Here is a 20,224-nt window from a genome sequence, read left to right on the forward strand (position 1 = left end):
CTTTTACATAATTAAAAATATCAATCCTAATTATTTATTTTTAATTGTTTCCAAAGGAAATACAATGTATTTGTTACGTGAAATAGAATTAGAACAGAAAAGTGACAATTATAGAACTGATTTAATAACACTTCTGAAAAACTGAAACCAATATAGAACCAATATACCTTATAACAGTATTGTGGATATTTCAATCCTTCATAATTGTTTTAAGAGCTGGAACTGATATCAAAACTGTTTTCAACCCCTGCCTGTAAGTAGAATTTCAATTCGTCTTTTTTACTCTTTCATCGTAGAGAAACAAAATTACAGCATTCCATTTAAAAGAATTAGAATAATTTTAAAATGTACTTGAAAAAGTTAGTGGAAACTTTTCTTCTTCTAGTAACAAAATTTATGTAAAGAAAACATAAAAAAATACATTTGACTCTTTTTTCATAACGTCTATCATTTATCTGTTATTTCAAATGGCACTTATTGATGGAAACCCTGTACATATATGCAAAAATATTTTCCTGATAGTTTTTATTTCATCGTTCCTTTTCATTATGGTTTTGTTCATCATCCATACCATTAATTTAGTACATGAAATTTATTTTCAAGTTTTTTATTTTCTGCAATCATTTACCAGATAAAAGTGACTAAATATCGTTAACACTTTTTTATATGCTGCATTTTCAGAATGATGCTTCCAAGAAAAGCAAGAAATTCCCTGAATGCCACAACGGACAACGCATCCAATACTTCCATAAATGAAGATGAAAATGTAATGAACATGTTAGTAGAAGATGGAAAAATTAAAATTCCCGAGAAAGTAACTGAGGAATTTCAAAAGAAAAAGCCTGAAGATCCTGAATCCACTATCAGGTAAATTTCTCAAAGTGCTATTCTCTCGTAAGTTTCAATGAGGCGTACGAACGAAAATAAATTTATTTTCTAATTTAATGTATATTTCTATTATTCAATGTTTTGTACAGGGTGTCCTCATTTTAATTTCCCATGGAAAATATCTCAAAAAATATGGATAGTATGAAAAGATGTTTCTGACAGAAGTTATATGGTTACATGTGGGCAGATTGTGTTGTCATTTATTTGATCTTGTGGTAACCTTGGAAAACTTACAGAAGTCAGCTTTGAATTTTGAAATTAAAACCTGCATTTGTTATTACATATTGTTGTAGCGGGTATCAAGGCGTTTTCAATTTAAATGTAACTTGTGTAACTCTGTAAACTTTTTAAGTTAACTAGTCTACAGTCGGTGTACAAAGTATTCGTACACCTTTTAAAACAGAATGTCCTAATCTAAATTTTTTAGGGATACTAGAAGTATTAGTTTCCTAGACAATGGCAAACAAATTGTTTTCAAAAATTGCAATTGGTTAGTCTTATAAAAGAATTAAAAAATGATATTTCTCATTTTGTAGATTTTGGCAACTTGTTGAAAATTTTATTCAAATCGGTTGACGTTGTCATGAGCTATTAATATTTAAATTTCGATTTCACGAATATAAACCAAAATGATAGAATTTTTACATATTTTAGTTGTTGTATCTTGACTATACATCAACCGATTGCAATGACATTTTCAGCATTGGTACAACTTACCGAGATTTATAAAATGCATTCTTCAAATTTTCGTTACACATTCAGATAAAAAAGTTGAAATTACATTATTTTGTAGTCCTCTCAGAAACGATCTTCTCATAGCAACAGCAACCATTCCTGAGAAGACTAGACTAATATTTAGCTGTCGAAAAAATAATTTTTGAGCACATTCTGAAAAGGATGTAAATAAAAGGATAGAAAAGCACATTCTCATCTGTTGCATTAAAACTTTACATTTTACGACTTGGAGGCTTATTTCAAAGTATGTGGTCACTTTCAAAGTTGTATTTCAATTCGTTTTTTTTTGTTTTTTTATTGTAGCGAAACAAAAATGGAGCATTCCATTTAAAAGAATAAGAATAACCTTCAAATGGTCTTGAAGAAGTTAGTGAACATTTTTTTTCTCGTGTTAATCCATTCTACATAAAAAAACATAAAAATACATTTGACTCTTTTTTCATAACGTCCATCATTTACTTGTTATTTCAAACGTCATTTATTAATGGACACCGCATGTATGTATACAAAAATATTTTTCTAATATTTTTTATTCCATTGTTCCCCTTGCTCGTCATTATGGTTTTGTTTATCATACATTTAATTTTATTAATTTAATACATGACATTTATTTTCGAGCCTTTTATTTTCAGGAATCATTTTCCAGATTAAAGTGACGAAATATCGTTAATGTTTTTTTATATATTGCATTTTCAGAATGATGCATCCAAAAAAAGCAAGGTATTTCCGGAGTTGCGCAACGGGTAACGCATCAAATACTTCTATAAATAAAGACGAAAATGTAGTGAACACCACAGTTCAAGATGGGAAAATTGACATTCCTAAGCACGTATCTGAGGAAGTTCGAAAGAGAAACCCTGAAGATCCTAAATCCACCATCAGGTAAACTTCTCAAAGTGCTATTCCCTCACCAATTTCAGTGACTTAGAAAAGCGTACAGACGAAAATAAATTTATTTTCTAATCAAATGTATTTAATGTTACATGTGGGACAGATTATGCTATCATTTATTTGGTCCTGTGGTAACCTTGGAAAACTTACAGATGTCAGTTTTGAATTTTTAAATTAAAACCTGTATTTTTTTATTGCACATTGTTGTAGCGGGTATCAAGACGTTTTCAACTTAAATGTATCTTATGTAACTTCTTTCCGAGATATAAACATTTTAAGTTAACTAGTGTACGGTCGGTGTACAAAAGTATCTCTACAGCTTTTAAAACGGAATAATTTTTTTACGATTAAGCCAGATGATCTAAATTTTTGTAGAATATTAGAGGTACAGTAATGTCTCTCTTCTCGACGTAACTTGAGTATGCCAATCCCGACGCCGAGATATTGCTACAGCCCTGTAATTTATTGATTTTCTTGCGGCTCTTTAATTTATCGATTTTCTCGCTATGCTAAAGTTCGATGGCGTTGCTGAACACGTGTGCTGCGGCACGCGCCGCGGCTCCTTTGACTCGAATTCCCGGAAGACAACTTATAATGTAATGACATAACTTTTTTTAATTTTAACATTTTAACACTGATCTTTATTTTTAACATATTGCTGATAGTTTTCTGATTAAAATAAGGCCAAACACGATATAGTTTGGACAGATATTTCTGTTGACAAAATCAAAGACAATAGACGTTGTTACTGATGCTGTAACAAATAATGTAAAAATAATTAATTTGTAAATAATTCATATTTAAATTGGCTAAATGTCGTGTTCTTTCTCGATGTTCGACATCTTCAAATTCCAGGGTTGATGGAAAATGTACAGAAAACAGTTCCTTTACAGCCTCCACGCGTAGGCTCGTCCTCAAAATGATGTCGCTTCTCCCGTCCCAGCAAATTTCAAATATGGAACACTTCATTCTCGGCCGTCTTCGTTTCCTTCTGTCTCCCATCCGTGGCGCAGGGCGCTGAACACATGCAGAAAGGCGGGTAGGATACGGCTTGCCGGGTCCTATTCTGCTGATTCCTTAAGTGCTAGGCGTTGTAGAGTAGCGACTACACAATCCCGAAGCGCTAGCCGACCAGTGCTGGAGATGCGGTGTCTCCAAACATGGTAGTAGCGTAGCTACGACAGGTCCTACCAGTCGGCCTTCTAAATACTGGTACCTCGGGTGTCGACGTGCCCACGAGGTCCCGGCCATCTGGCCCGGGATACCTCGGGCCGGCAGTGGGTAGGTCCATCGAGGGGGCAGTGGTAAACGGCTAAAGTTGGCCAGAGGCTCCTTCCCTTCCTTTCCTTACCTCTTCCCTCCCTCCTCGTTATGTCCCACCCTAAAGTTGTTGGGGGCCTCGACGGGTGAGCTGCGGTATTCAGCTCGGGAACCGACCTGCTGAGCCGGTAGAGCATAGAAAGGGCTCGGCACCACCAGTTGTCTGCTGACGAGAGTCCGCGTCCTCGTAGTAACTGGTAGCTCCTGCATGGCTTGGCATGTGGGAGCGCGCTTATTGAGCGTATCTCAATTCCGCGCCCATGGGGGCCGTGTGGATAAGCCTTTGGGCAGGTGCTGCACGTAAAATCACTAGAGACTATGTCTCCCATCCGTGTCTCCCATCCATTCCTACTCCCGGTGTCTAACGTAGGCTCGATTAGCGTAACTTTGGTGATATTTTCTTTCGAAAAACATATTGTTGCGAATTACTCCGTTTCTCTCGCGTCGTGGCATTTTATTTATAATATTTAAACTATAACACAACTCGATACAATTACAATTCAGATCTTTCAATTTGAAATGTTTCTCGTTCGACAGTCCGATCTCGACTCTCCGATTGTCCGTTGGTAACAACACACTTCCGTGGCAACCCCTGACTTCTATTATTCTTTAAGGAGTTATTCACAACAGGGCAGTTTCACATTACAGCGACTTGATTTGGACAAGTCACCGTAACAATATGTAATTGACCTTGCCTTTAATATTTTATATGTTAAAAGTCGGTTTTTGTAATGTTTTTTCGCAAATAAAAAAATAAATAAGTTAAAAATAAATAGGTTACTGTAGCGTCATTTCTACGACAACTCCACGTCGGAACGGAGACCATTGTCCATTGTGTTATTAATAATCGATATACCTCATCGGTTTATTGTTTTTCTCACAACTTGAATACTAGCTGATAATTTCATTGAAAACGGTTGACGTTATCATGAGCTGTTAACATTTATAGTTCGCAAAAATATTAATTTTTACGAATATCAACTCAAAAGGTGGAATTTTTACATATTTTAGTGGCTGTATCTTGACTATGCGACAAACGATTTCAATAAAATTTTTATCATGTATACAACTGACCGAGATCTACAAAACTGCATTTTATTCAATTTTTGTTATACGTTCAGATAAAAAAGTTGAAAAAGTATCATTTTGTAGTCTTCTCAAAAGCGATCTTTTCACAGCAACAGCAACCATTTCTGAGAAGACTAGACCAATATTTTCCTGTCGAAAAAAGAAAATTTGAGCACAGTCTGTAGACAATGTAAATAGAAAAGTACATCCTTATCTGTTGCACTAAAACATTCCTTTTTACGACTTTAAAATCACTTGTAAGTAGTACTTGAAGTGTTTTTTATGGTCTTTCATAGTAGTGAAACAAAAGACAACATGCTATTTAAAAGAATTAAAATAACCTTCAGATGACTTTGAAAAATTGAATAAAAAATTTTTTTCTTGTCTTAACGCATTCTACGTAAAAAGACAAAAAATATTACTATTTCAAACGTCATTTATTGGTGGACACCTTGAATATGTATTCTAAGATATTTTTTTAATATTTTTTATTCCATTGTTCCTCTTGCTCATCATTATGGTTTTGTTTATCATCCATACCATTAATTTAGTACATGAAATATATTTTCGAGCCTTTTATTTTCAGGCATCATTTTCTAGATAAAAGTGACGAAATATCGTTAATGTTTTTTTATATGTTGCATTTTCAGAATGATGCATCCAAAAAAAGCAAGGTATTTCCGGAGTTGCGCAACGGGTAACGCATCAAATACTTCCATAAATGAAGATGAAAATGTAATGAACACGTCGAAGATGGAAAAGTCTTCAGTTGAAGATGAAAAAGTTGAAATTCCCGAGCAAGTAATTGAGGAATTTCAAGAGAGAAAACCTGAAGATCCTAAATCCACCATCAGGTAAACTTCTCGAAATACTACTTCCTCGCCAATTTCAATTCAGAAAGGTGTATGGATAAAAATAAATTCATTTTCTTACTTAATGTATGTTCTATTAGACATTGTTATGTACAGCATGTCCTCATTTTAATCTCACAAGGAAAATATTTCAAAAAATATGAATGATATGAAAAAATATTTCTACCAGAAGTGTTGTATGGTTTCATAGGGGATAGATTGTGCTGTCAATATCTTTGAAAAAACTACAAAGGTCAGCTTCGAATTTTTAAATTAAAACCTGTATTTTTTATTGCATATTGTTGTAGTGGGTATCAAGGCGTTTTCAACTTAATACTAAACCTACCGCGATCAAAGTGACCGCTTTCTTATTTTGCAATTCTGCAAAGTTCCGAGACTTTACAAATTCTAAGTAAATTCGGTCTTCTCACTTTTGTGAAGCAGTACATGCTAGTTAGTATTAGTGTTAATGAGAATTAGTGAGAATGAACGAGTGAACGCCTCCTAGTGTTCTATTGAGGAGGTGGTGGTTGCGACATCATAACCACTCCCTCTCCCAAAACTTCTGCAGGAAGGTCGAGGTGGTGTAGTTGGTGGTACCAGAGCCGAGGCCGAAGAGGCAGAGGATTTCTGTGTAGTGGCAATCCACTATCATGAGATGGTCGTATCTGAGTTGGCTGCGGCCGGGATGAAAGTGGCTGAGATGGGTGCAACCTAATCGGCTGAAGCTCGGCTGGATGCAACTTGGTCGGCTGGAACTGGGTCATAAGGAGCCTGGTTGACGGTGGTCGGTTTGAGCCCACCGCGTGGACACATTCTTCTCGATTCCATGCACATCTATTATAAATATCTTATCGTTGAGGTGCCTGACGACCCTATGGGGACCAGTGTAAGGAGCGTCCACGGGGTTACGTATGGTATCCACAGGCTTGAATACGTATGAACAGCTCCGAAGGACGGATTCACCAAGAGAACTCGAAGTGACCTCATCGGTACATGAAGCTTCTCCAGGAATCCGAAGGGCGAGGAGGAGACGCTCTTCAACACGAAAAAGTTCCCCGATACCCTGAGCGTCGAACCGAAAACCATTTCCACCAGCGAGGCCTGGAGTTCTTCCTGAAAGTCGTGTGAAGGCCGAGTAGGACGGTTGGCAGCATGTCTGCCCATGGTACTTTAGAATTGTAGATTAGTGCTGTCTTGAGCGAGCGTTGAAACTACTCCACCATTCCGTTGGATTGGGAGTGGTAAGGCGTGGTGCGAATGCAGCGAGCGACTAGGAGCTGCGACAGAGCGGAGAAGAGTGTCAACACGAATTCGGGTTCCTGATCTAAATTGATGATAAGTGGCGTGCCATAGGTGCAGATCCAATGTGAGTAGTAACTCTTGGCCATGGTCTCAGCCCACATATCTGTCAGAGGAACAGCCAGAGACCATCTGGAGAAATGATCTATTACCTTTAGGCAGTATTGAAATGTTCCAATGACTGGCATCTTGACGATCTCCACGTAAAAATAGGTCAAATCTGTTGTGAGGCGCGTCAAAATTGCTCAAGACCATTCTGTTATGTCTGTTGATCTTGGCGCGCTGGCAGGGATAACGGAAGAATTTTTCCGTCAAGTAATGCAATGTCACTTAGCTACTGGGATGCGACAGGTCATGGTCCGCATTAAAGGCCGCATGCCTCAGGGTTATTAGGAGATAAGGGCGTAGAACTTCCGTGAAAATGTCACAAAACATCTTTCTATCCTCGATGTGGAGCTTGGGCCGATAGCTCCCCATCCCCCTTTCGGGCCGCCCTGATGATGGCAGAATCCAAGGATGACGGGCAAGAGCGAGAGCGGGCATCGACCACTGCGTTTACGCCACTCTTGAGGTATTTTATGTTGATCGAGGACTGTAAAATAAAGTCCAGCTAATGTTGCTAACGAAGTAAGGCTTTTGTTGATCGCGCACCGACACTGCGACCGTTGTTCGGTCTACGGGGGTTGTAAATTCCCGACTCTAATTTGACAATGTGGTTCGCGATGCTCTGTGCCCACTTAAAGTAACAGAGCTGGTAGTGAAGGGTATTGACTGTTGCACTTTTTAACAGAAATAATGACTTTAATTTAGAAGACTAGTTATAGTACATGGAGTGTTTTCGGTCTGTGTGATGTCGAATGATTGTTGAAGACTATACGCGCCTCGCGATGTACCGGCCCTTTTATTGAGGAAGCTTCTTTGTGAAGCTCCCCCTTCCCGGATAGAGACGTGCACTGATTGGTTTTTGCCGAAAGTTATGTTTGTCCAATCAGTGCCCTTTTAAATTTTAGCAACTCCCCGAGAGCGACTGGTCTCGGAGAGGACGTGATTGTTTTATGACACGGTCGAAGGGTTTCCGCCGCCTTCGACGACACAACGGAAATTCCTCCAGGTCAACTCACGGTAGCCTCGAGTACCGTGTTACGCAAATCCTAGGTTTACGACACGTTATGGTTGGTGGAATAGCCGAAAATTAGTTTTGGAGGCCGGATGGTCGCCAGACGTAAAAAAGGTCTTTATCCTATTGTCGAATCCGTGTCGTAAACCTGGTCGACGAAAACTCGACGGAATTTGTTCTTCCGTGCCAGAGCAAATGTGCGGCGCAGATGTGCTGTGGAGTGTCTGATTACTTGTTTTATGGGTTGAAAAATGCGGATAGTTGTACTGGCATGAAACGTTCTACGAGAACGGAACAGCTTTGTCCGAGTGTTGAGCCGCCGCATAGGTCCATAGGCTGGTGGTTCGTCTTAATAGTGAAAGGGCGTCCCTCTAGGATCCTCCTGAAGAATGGCCGTGAAGACTGCCGGGAGCTCGTGATCGTATGTGCTATATCTTTCCTCCATATTAGTAAGCTTCCTCGAGAAGAAACCCAGGGGCTTCCAAATCTTGCCCTCACGCTGCTCCAATACGGCACGGACGATTGTGCTGGAGGCACCAGTGGCACAGAGAGGTTGAGGAGGCTATTCTTGGCATGTCTCTCACGGCGGAGAGTGTAGGCGTTCGCGTCTGGCCCTTCGCGTCTGACGTCCAAGCCAACTCCACGTTCTTCAGCCTTGGTAGGTCTCCCAACAAGTCGTTGAGCGGGGCCTGTAGCTGTGTCTGTATTGCGTCCACCTTATGTGGTGGTGGTCGATAGCCCTCACCGGACACCGGGAAGCCGAGATAGTTCACTTCCCGTTTGCCGAATTGGCACTTCGTCATGCTTATGGATAGGTGCGCCTTTCTCAGGATGGCGAAAAGCTGCCACATATGCTGCACGTGGCATTTCGACATAATCAGTTCCATGGGTATTCCCAGAAATTCGAAGAGATCGAATGATGTTAAGAAGGCGGTCCACAGGAATTTGGTAATAGGCCCGCTACAGATTCAAGGTCGAGAAGATGGTACAGCCTTCGCAACCTTTCACGATGTCTTCGATGTGCGTGAGGGATTTGCTGCTCACTGTTCTTCTTCACCATGTGCAGCGGGCTGACCCATTGACTGGCTGAGGGCTTTATGACTCCTCGATCCAGTAGCAGCTCAAACTCCAGTCTGTCGTCAGAAAGACCGCGAGGGCGTTCGATGAGTATCATAGATGCTGACGGCGAGTCAAGGTCTGAGAATTCTCTGAGTGTGTTCCTTCAGGAATGTCGATCCCGCTAATGGACGAGACATCGTAGATCGTGACACTTCGCTGCAACCCGTACGACGCCAACGAAGTGAAAGAGTCGACCAGACGACCACCTCGCACATCGACCAGCAACCCTTAGTGTGTCTCTTTTCTTACTACGTGAGTAATAATTTTAATGAAAACGCTGTTCATCCTTATTTTAGAATGTCTGAAGAATATTTAGTAATTTTTTAGATTTTAAATAATAAGTACTATCCGGTGCTCAGAAAAAGTCAGGCATTTCAGCAGAGGGGCTGGGCGTATTTCGCTTGCTCTGTCTCACCTACACACCCGTAGTCACCACTTTTCTATGATCTCCCGAAATCCACTTCTACTGAGGGATCGGTTGCTTCTCCATCCAATCACATGTCCGACGAGATAAGTAGAGTCTTTTATTGAGTTTCAGCTCTGGGCTAGGACTCTGCGGACTACCTCCGAGCACGCCCTCGTGTGGTGCGAGACTTTCGCTTTTGAGAGGACCGCACTCGAGTTGATCACTGGCCCTCTTCAGTTGGACAGCATCATCTTCCTCCTAAAGAATAAAACCACCAGGGAACCTCTCAAGGGTTACATCAGGACTGTGCACTCGCGTAAGGAGGTACTCAATAATGGTGACCAGCGACGTACCACAGAGCGCCAGCGTTTAGCAACAAGAGAAAGTTAGGCTTACCGTAGCCTTGGTTAAGCAGTCTAGTGCAGTTCTCCCTTCGCGTAGGAATCACGAGAGGGGACACCGCGGAGGGCCTGCGAGGCTGAATGCCGGAAGAGGGATTTAGTGAATATACCTGACTTGCACCCTCTATCCTTGCCACTGCGTGCGCCCAGGTGGGGACGGCATAAAGAATTAGCGACTCGACCACTATGAGTCCAATAACCACCGCTCCCAATATTGAGAAGGATTCTGGCCAATAAGTCCGCGTACTTGACTGTCCTTTTACAGCACTACCGGACATGCGCTCCGAAAAACCGGCTTTCCTCGAGCACTAACCCGAGGTAGTAGATACAGGACACACAGTTCGGATCTACCGCATCCATCGACGCCCGTAGCTCAACCGGCGCCTTCCAGCTCGTTAAATTTAGGATTTCGGTTTTCTTTTCAGCTAATGATAAGCCGTTCCTAGCAAAACACTTCTACAAATAAGACATAGTTTCGGAAAGGACGACCATCGCCCGATTCGCAGAGCGGACGCTGATCATCAGCGCTACGTCGTCGGCAAAGCTGATAAGACAGCACTCCCTAGGGAGCAGCAATGATGGTCAGGAGGCGTGGGGAAATACCCTTTCTAATAAGGGCCCTGGCGATGTTGCCCCAGAGCACCGTATTGAAGGCGTTCCCGACGCCAAATGCCACCATAACGCAGTGTTGGCCTCTGCGCTTAGCCAGATCCCAAGTCTGAATAAGTCGGGCCATCGCATCCCAGAGAAAGACATGCATTGAAAAGGTGGGCAATATGACCGGTAGCCTCACTTCCAAGAGTCCAGACCACGGCCGAGGGGATGTCGTCGACTCCCGCAACTTGCCTCTTTCCCTTCCTGATTGCCACTATGACTTTCTGTTCAAATATGGGGGAGAGAGGGGGGGGGGGCTAACATCCACCCCATCCTGTGACGTGATCAGAGCGGGAACCTTGGCGGGTTCCTCTGCTGGTGGTGGGCTGGTCGTGAAGAGCATTGTCCGGGTCCATTTAACACAGGCCTTTAGTTCGGTATTTTAAATAATCTCAACTGTGGTTATGAACATAACAAAAATATAAACTTTATTTAATCGGTATAATAAGAAAATAACAATCTTTCGTAGAATCTAGAAAAGAATCGCCGATGACTCATGGAACTTTAATAAAGAAAATAACAGACTTTCGTTAGGATCTAGAAAAGAGTCGTCGGTGACTCACGGAATGAGAGAAAAGAAAATAATAAATAAATTTCTATGATCGCCGCGAGCTCTGTAATCGGTCGCGATCGGTTACCTGGAAGGAACTAGACGAGTGTTTGAAAGCTGTAACTGTTTTAAAAGCTGTAGGAATACATCGTACACCAACTGTACAGTAGTTAACTTAAAAAGTTTACATTTCGGAAAGAAGTTACACAAGTTACATTTAAGTTGAAAACGCCTTGATACCCGCTACAGCAATATGCAATAAAAAATACAGCTTTTAATTTAAAAATTCTAAGCTGACCTTTGTAGTTTTTTCAAAGATATTGACAGCACAATCTATCCTCTATGAAACCATACAACGTCTGGTAGAAATATTTTCATATCATTCATATTTTTTGAGATATTTTCCCTGTGAGATTAAAATGAGAACATGCTGTACGTAACAATATCTAACAGAAATATACATTAAGTAAGAAAATAAATTTATTTTTGTCCATACACCTTTCTGAATTATTGAAATTGGCGAGGAAGTAGTATTTCGAGAGTCGCCGAGAGTCATCGGCGATTCACGAAATTTTAACGTCTGTCGACACGTGTTTTCGGACAGTAGTAGCTCTTGCTCCTGTTGCTCTTGTTGTAGCTTCGTGTTGCCGCAAGATCCTTAATCAGTTGCCTCCACTTCGCGATCAGATACCAGATCGTCTGGAAGGAACCAGACGAGTGTCAATTTAGCCGCAAGGTTAGGAAAGGAAGGTGGAGAAGTTTATTGGTTCCCTTAATCGCCGTACGTCCTTAGAAGGACGCGTTGTCCTTTGCACCTGGCGGATTAGACGGTGCCTTTCACGCGCCGATCTGGATCAGAGGCAGCAACCTCGATCGGCAACGTGGGTCGGGTTCACCATGCTTACGTTTGCTTATGTCTTCTTTGCATACGAGTCGCTTGGAAAGACCGGAGGAATGACGAAGACACTTGTTCGCCTTCTTCCGGGCAACCCGTTCGTACCACGAGATCTGAAGTCCGCGTGAAACCAGATGGACCTGGGTCCCGGATGTGGGCGACGGCACAGGGCCTTTCGGGAACCTAGTTAAACAAAAAGGATCTTGCCAGCTGGGCTCCTGGCGAAACGCTGTCGCGGCTCATAATTAGTCTGCTTTCCGCGAGCTTGGCGCCAATTAGTCCGTGCGATCGTGTGATTTCGGCGAACGTGATTGGCCGCGATGGCCTACGTGACTCTCTGTTTACGTTTGTGCGTGTGTACCCTTGTTCCCGCGGCACGGCTGTACTTTCTCGCGACAGAATTTTCCGTTGCAACATTGAGTAATGTTGAATTACGTTAACTGATAGGTTAGGTTTACATACTGTGGCGTTGATTCCGTGAATTTTATAGGCTCTTAGATCTGTCCACGGACGGCCATACGTATATGGTCCACCCGACATAACGCACGATAGTCGGGAATTCAATTCGGAACACACGGAGGATGTTCGGGCGCCAAGGACTAGAAAAGTGCCACATGAAACAGATACGACAGGGACAATCGTTCGAATACACGAATAGGCAGGACAGTCCTCACGGCAGAGCGGATATCGCAGGAAGAATAATCGAGTTGAATCTGAACTCTAGGTTACATTTAATGGTCGTCAAAGGTTACAAAATCGACGACCTCGTGGCCACTCCCGAAAGTTCACGCTCTTCATAGAATTTCTGCGACGGTTGTTCGTTCGCGGAGCAAGTTGTCATAATTTCTTCTTGATCCAATAGTACTGCATGAAGGAACTGGCGACACTACGGAGATCGCATCGGCCCACTCTTTAATTAACAGAGCCAAATATCAACAGTACAACGATTGAAATTTTTTTTTAGAACTAGATTTTTTTAACTTAAAATATATAGGTGGGTACATTGTTATTAACTTAATTAGGGTACTCCTAGGGGCAAAAGAGCCACATGTAGCTCGCGACATCTGTCCTAATCTATCCGAGTGTAAAGGTTGCACCTCTCACAACGTTACGCACTTAATTTATGAAAACTACCGGACGCGATTATAACCCAAATACTGCACGAAATCTTCTGTCGCGAAGGGTGAGAAGTGCCTCGACGCCAGAGTAAGAGAGACAACACGGGTAAGCGATTCGTCTTCACTCTAATGTCTCCGAGCTACTTCACAAAAGGAAATCACGAAAAGCGACATTATCTCCGGTAGTTGAACGGCGTTGTTTCCGTTTCCTCGACACACTACATTGACCCGTAACGCGACTTAGGCTTGCTCGGCAGTGACTCTTTGCGGTTTTCGACAGCGATCGTGTGGCCCTTCCGCCCCCCCCCCCCCCCAGGACTCAACTCAAGCCTAGGACTTACAAGGAAAGGTACCGAGACTTGATGTGACAGAGGAACCCACAAATTGTCCTCAGGTTTTTGTGGCAGGGTGTGACGACACAGGAGCTTCTTGGGGTCTTGCATTCTCTTTCGGTCCTGGCCCGCCCTTTTGCTTTTTGCCACCGCTTATTATTCTGCGCGCCGTTCTCCTACTGGATGCGTTGCAGCCGCTTCCTCGTTTGTTGTTGTATTTCGTTCTGGTCGGCCTGAAACATGTTGGTCAGCTCGGTTTTGATCATCTCCCTTATCTCCCGGTTATACTTGAGGAACATTCGAGTGCCGACCACTAAGGGAAAGGGAGACTTTCCGATGCTGCGATACGGGATGACGTTCAGGAACTGCTGTGTGGTGAGCAAGTACTGGTACCATTCAACTGGGTTCGGTGCGGATAACTTCGTTAGGAGTGGAATCAGTTTCCGATTAACTCCAGGACACGGTCGTGATAATGAAGACGTATTCGGTACTCTGGTCGTCGCAGTATTCTTTAAACGCGGTGGACGTGAATGCCGTGCCTTGGTAGGAGATTATCCATCGTGGGTTCCCGAAGATCGTCGCCTGCTTCCGCAGGCAGTCCATCACTTCCGTCGTGTTCGTCGTTTTGGTGGGGTAGATGCACATGAACTTCGAGAATGCATGTACCACGACGAAGATGTGACTGTACTGTCTCGTGGTGGAGGGGAGAGTTCCCAGATGGTCAGTCCCACTTACGGTGGTAGGTGTCGAGTGGCCGGTCTTCTTTCTCGATTGCGTGTAGGAGACCTTTCGGTCGTCCTTTCTTCCGCTCCGCGAGAATGCAGTCCACACAATTGGCAACGGCTTTCATGACCTTTTGTCGCATGCCCGGAAAACAATAATCGTGCTGATGGAGTACCTTTGTTTTCGCAACCGTGACATTTCCTTGCCCGTGAACCTTATGGGTGACCTGTGTCTGCATGCCCTTCCGGACCACGATGCGTACGTCGCACAGTGGTATAAAAGCTCGAAATCGTGGTCAAAATAAGATCTTCGAGACTACTGATTACGAATCTCAATTTAGAAATTCAAAGAACAAAATGGCGGATGGGTTGTTGAAAAAATGGTACGTGGAGCTATATTTCATTGGCCTACAGTAGCTGAAATGACATTTTGTTAGGTACAGCTTCCGCAAAGTCCAATATTGTGAAGTAGGGGACAGGGCTCCCTATAATAACATGTATAGAAATTGGGAAATTTTAGGAAGGATCCATGATTATGCGGGAAGGTCGATCGGCTACGAAGCAAGAGGTACTGTATGGGATTCCCTTGTTGTTTCCCAGGAACGACTCAGATTGCTGACAGAGTGTTGCGGACGGAGGTACAAAAATAGCTTTCCAACATTTGGGTACCTGGTAAGGTAATAAGCATTTTCTATAAATGAGTCTAGCTTTCTTTGAAAAGTCGGCTTGCAAACAGTACCCAAGACATTTTTTTCTGGAGTAAAAGGCATATTTCCAGTTTCTTACGCGCTCAAGTGGCGAGCGCGTTTGTCGAAAAAAAATAGTACCTGCCCTACGTAACCGTTATAAAACGATAATTATTTTTCGAATATACGGTACTGTTATATGCTCGGGGATCGCGGATCTCTTCGATTCGGTTCACAAAGTCAATAATGGTTACAATGGTGGCTTTTCATCGGAGAGTAGGGAAAAACTGTCATAAATGAGATTCAAATTAAATAGGGATTACCCTGAAATCCTATGATCCCCTAATATCCCCTGAAATATTTTCACCGACAAATACCATTATTGACACTTCGTGTACAAAAAATGTAAAAATAAAGACAATAATGATATATTTATATTAATACTTTATTAATTGACCGTTGTTGACATGTAATACCACGGGTATAATCCAACAAACATTCTTGTCGTATTAAAAGTACATATTTTAATCTTTTCATTATCATTCTCGTGACCGCTTGAAATTACTTGTAACACAACATACATTGTTTAATTAAAGTCTCACCGATTCCAGTTACCCGCGCAGATACTGCATGATTTTCAAAAAATCGACGATTAGTGTTACTTGTGGATAAAATGATAATTGTATTTTCATCAATGATATTATTTAACTGTAGAATTATAATATACTTAATATAATATTAACAATAGCAAGAACATTACCATTATTTATGCTGCCAAATCCTTGCTTCGGCTAATCGACAAGTATGACCAATTCTGAACGAAGACGCTTTCCGATGTTCACCTTCCGCTCTCCCACTATTGTTTTTTCTTCTAGAGTGTGTGCTTGCCATTTTTTGATACTTAATTTTAGAGTGCAAGCAGCACTCTAAAAAGCGGATCCACGCATGTAGCATGGATAGTCTGAATTTTATGTTGTCCTCCTTTATGTTTTGTTTAAAATGAAATCTATGTCGTTACATTTTTTCGCCATAGCATTGCATAAAAAGCACCATAGGCCATTGGGCCGATGCTACATGTGCAACTGCATTGCACACTTTCCCGTCTATCATTGTTAAATACAATTTGTATTTTATATTGAATTCCTTCCCATCTATAACAGCTGTATAAGGTGCCAAACTTGTTATTTGTTTTTCAACGCCTTCCACTTCGCTCCTTACAACCTCCGCAGTTTCGTGTAAGAATTGCATTTTTATTGGCTTACAAAAACGCGCGGTTGGAGGTCTTGGGTTTGTCCAAATTACTATATCTTCTTCTGTCTCATTATTCTTTGTAATAAGCTGCAGCGATATTAATGAAATAAGAAATATATCTGCATTTGTATATGCTCTGGCCAGACGATCCATCGCATCCTCAATTACGAATCATTGACATATTTTGTAATTGTTGCGGCGCCAATTTGGTAATAACGCTGCTTTGCACAAGCAATATTCGTTGCCATAATTTTTTTTTACAGTGGAGGGGGAAATGCTTTGCGCACACCATAGAAGATGATAGTGTGGGGCTCACCGGAGAAGGGTGCAATCCGGTATACCCACTAAAACCTAAACCTCCCTTCAGCCAAGTTGTAGGAGCCCCTCTCAATGGTATCCGCCCTAGAGCATTGTTTCGTGAGGGGGGCGGCTGGAATCACGTTTCATTGAAACCACCTACTTCTTAGTTCTGGTCCTCATTGGGTCCTCTAATCGTTCTTTCCTCTAGAAGTCGTTGAGGACGGCCTCCTTCCTCTTGAGGCAGTCGTCAATATACCTTTTAAAGGGTGTCCTTTTGTATGTGTCTTTAAGTATGGGCATACCAGGTCAAACGATAAAGCTCCAATTTCGTTCCCCAAGGTGGATCGTTCATTGTCAAAGGCCGGGCACGTCATCAGGGCATGCTCGATAGTGTCTTCGTCCACTCCGCAGAACAGGCATGTAGATTGGTCCATCTTCCCGATGCGTTTAAGGAAGCTCGAGAAGCACCCATGACCAGTCAATACCTGAGTCAGGCGATAATCGAGCAGGGGAGGGCCCCACCCGATCCACTCAGCAATCCTCGGAATTAGCGAGTGAGCCCACCGGCCATGGCGTGCTGAGTCCCATCTCTTCTGCCACTCCGCCATCGTCTTGTCGCGTTCCTCCTTCCTGGCCAGGAGCATCCGGCGCTTGTAGTCGGGCGCACTCTTGCCCAATTCTGCTGATCTTACGTATGTGCGCCTCCTTTCAGTTGCCATCAGGTCAAAGGGGGGGAAACCCGAAAGGACGCACAGGGCGTCGAGCGCGGTGGTGTGATACGCTCCAACCACCCGCGCCAGAATTGTCTTCTGGGCAGCATTGAGATGCTTCCTGTTGTTGGCCCTGTTGACCGCCGGAGCTCATATTGGAGCCACGTACATACATACCGACTCCACTAAGCGGTAGTATAAGGACCGAGCCCAAAAACCGCCACCTTCGATGTTGGGCAGTATCCTGCACAACATGCTTGCATACTTAATAGCCTTTTCACAGGCGTTAAGTATGTGCGTCCGAAAACATTGGTTGCCCTCAATTACGACACCAAGGTAGCGTGTTGCTGTGCATGTCCTAAGAGCATTGTTGCTAATCCTTATGTCGATGCACCGCTTTGTTTTTCTGCTCGTGAGGTGGAGGACCTCGCATTTTTCTTCAGCAAGTTCTAACTGGTTCAGGTCAAACCAAGTCTTGACGGATCTCAAAGCAGTGTAAGCCTTGTTTTTGACTGTCTTGATATCCCTAGCAGATAAAACGAGAGCAGCGTCGTCAGCGAAGCCTAAAAGGCTGCAGTTAGTGTTGCCGTCTAAACTGTGGTCTCTGAGAGACGGGCCGTACCTAAGTCCTTATTGGACCATACCGGCCGCTCTTGCGACTTATGCCTGATGTTCGGGCTCTACCCTCGTTCACTATCGTATCAGGGGAAGACAGCGTGCTACTCCCACTGCCACCTCGAGTCCAACCCAATCCAGGCACTCTTACGGAGTAGTGTTAAAGTCTTTTATCTCCGCAAGAGGGGCTTCAGCCTGGCCCGAAGGGACGAACCCCGAGGGGTTCGCCCAGCATGCCGTACATCGACGGAGCTGGACGAGTCCACGCTCCGTATGCAGTTTCGTTCTATGTTCTTCTCTTAGTCGTACTTACGGATCGTGCGAATTTCTGGAACTCCTTAAATAGCTGCTCTGACACCAGGCTGGCTTTGTCGATCGGCCACTGAAATCCTCGAATCGCCGCCTGGCGTAGGTGTTCCCTGTCCTCTACGTAACGCTGACAATCGTAGAGGACGTGGTTTGGAGTTTCCTCCTCCCCACATTCGCACAACTCGTCGTCGACCAGGGCGAACGTCTTGAGCTTCGCACGGAAGTCTCCGTGTCCGCTCAAGAACTGCGCTACATCATGGTCGACTCTGATCCAGCTCGCTGAGAGTCGGTCTGATACCTCGCCGAAGTATTGGAAGGTTTCCCTACCCTTCGTCGAGGACGACCATCTCTGCTGCCACATCTCTAAAGTCGCCTCCCTCAGCCTTCTGCGAACTTGGGCTTCGGTGACGACTTCGTCAGCCAATTCGGCCTGACTCACTTGATAGGTTCCATGTTGGAACCCGAGTTTCTTCCTGGCTTTGTACACGCAGCTGAACTCCGCTATCGCCAAGTCCACAGGTATCTCCCCGGCGATCACGGGGATCGCATCAGTGGAGACTGTCCTGTAGGCTTTGACGCAGCCAAGCAGAACATGCCTCTGCGCCCTGGTGAGCACTTTACTCGTCCCAGAGGTAAGGCGGTCTGCCCAGCCCGCGGCAGCATACGTGACGATTGGGACAAACAAGCCGCGGTACAAAGTACGCATCGTCCGATATCCCAATCCCCAGTTCGACTTAGCAATCCTTGCTAGCGCATTAAACGTTCGCAAGGACTTAGCATTCAAATACTCGACATGGGAATGGATACCCAGTCTAGAGTCAAAATGCACGCCAAGGTAACGCACAGAGTCCTTGACGGCAATATTCCGACCTCCTACTTTTATCACAGGTGGCCTCTCTCTGTCGAGAGAGCCTTTCAAGAATAACATCTCGGTCTTGGTCGCAGACAGCGACAATTTCTGCTGGTCGCACCAGCGAGAAATGGTGTCCACAACCAATTGGCCATTGCTTTCTAGACCCTTCCTGCTGTTCGCGAAGATCAAGACAAGAAGGTCGTCTGCATAGGCGATGGGCTCGCAAGCGAGCCCGGCGTTCGATAAGAGCTGTAGAACCTCGTCGAAGACTAAGTTCCAACAGCTCGGACCAAGAATTGATCCCTGTGGGCAGCCCTTAGTGACTTTCTTCCGCACTGCACCGCGATCAGACACCATAGTCACCACGCGGCCGTCGAAGTAGTCGACCACCAATCTAAATAGGTTTTTTGGGCAGCCTCGCTTCCTCAACGCGTTGAGTATGCTTGGCCACCAGACATTATCAAAGGCCGCAGCAATGTCGAAGAGCAGACCCACGACGTACTTTTCCTCTCGACCGGACGCAAGCTCCCTCATCTTTACCACGGCATCAGTCGTGGATCGATGCGGCCTGAATCCGTATTGCCGATCGGAGGCGTAGTCGGGGTGCAAAAACGAACTAGCTAATCGCGTAGCGATTAGCTTCTCCAAGACTTTGCCTACGACCGAAAGCAAGCATATTGGTCTGTAGGACTTTATCTCCGTTTCAGGTTTCTCGGGTCCTTTAAGGATGGTAATGATGGACCCGACTTTCCATTCCACGGGAAAGACTCCGTGTGCCAGGCATCCGTTGTAGAGTCGGAGGAGCTCGCGTGAGATCGTATTAAACGAACGTTTTAGAATCTCCGGCTCGATCCGATCTAGGCCTGGACACTTGCCGCTCTTCAGTCGGTTGACCGCCGATCTGAGCTCCGAGAGGGTGAAGGGACTGGCGTCCTCACTCTCCGGCTCGATGGAAGCTTCCCTCCTGACTCGCGCATGATCCGGGGAGTCATTCGCGGGGCTATCGTCCGGAATTAACCCCTCCAGCAGCGCGGAAGCGGTGGAGTCCCAGTCTGTGGTGTAACCCTGGGCAGTGTTAAGATTTATATTTGAGATGACCGTGCTGGCTGTCATCTTCTGCCTCGTGATCTT

General features: G+C 43.9%; 1 protein-coding gene across 9 annotated transcripts in view; it reads left to right on the forward strand.

Moving 5' to 3' along the window:
• The window catches only part of LOC117218924 (uncharacterized), a 40,084-nt gene extending 24,594 nt beyond the window's left edge, over positions 1 to 15,490 (forward strand). For 5 of the 9 annotated variants that reach the window (XM_033467658.2, XM_033467666.2, XM_033467659.2 and 2 more), the window contains 4 exons: positions 682 to 867; positions 2,320 to 2,505; positions 5,553 to 5,756; positions 6,325 to 15,490. In XM_033467658.2, the coding sequence (XP_033323549.2) occupies positions 682 to 867; positions 2,320 to 2,505; positions 5,553 to 5,756; positions 6,325 to 6,343 (595 nt within the window). In that variant the 3' untranslated portion in view covers positions 6,344 to 15,490. The remainder of the gene's footprint in view (positions 1 to 681; positions 868 to 2,319; positions 2,506 to 5,552; positions 5,757 to 6,324) is intronic. The other 4 variants (XR_013035202.1, XR_013035200.1, XR_013035201.1 and 1 more) reach the window with 4 other exon arrangements.
• Positions 15,491 to 20,224: the final 4,734 nt, after the last annotated feature.

Source organism: Megalopta genalis, unplaced genomic scaffold, assembly GCF_051020955.1.
Source record: "Megalopta genalis isolate 19385.01 unplaced genomic scaffold, iyMegGena1_principal scaffold0026, whole genome shotgun sequence".
Lineage (NCBI taxonomy): Eukaryota > Metazoa > Arthropoda > Insecta > Hymenoptera > Halictidae > Megalopta > Megalopta genalis.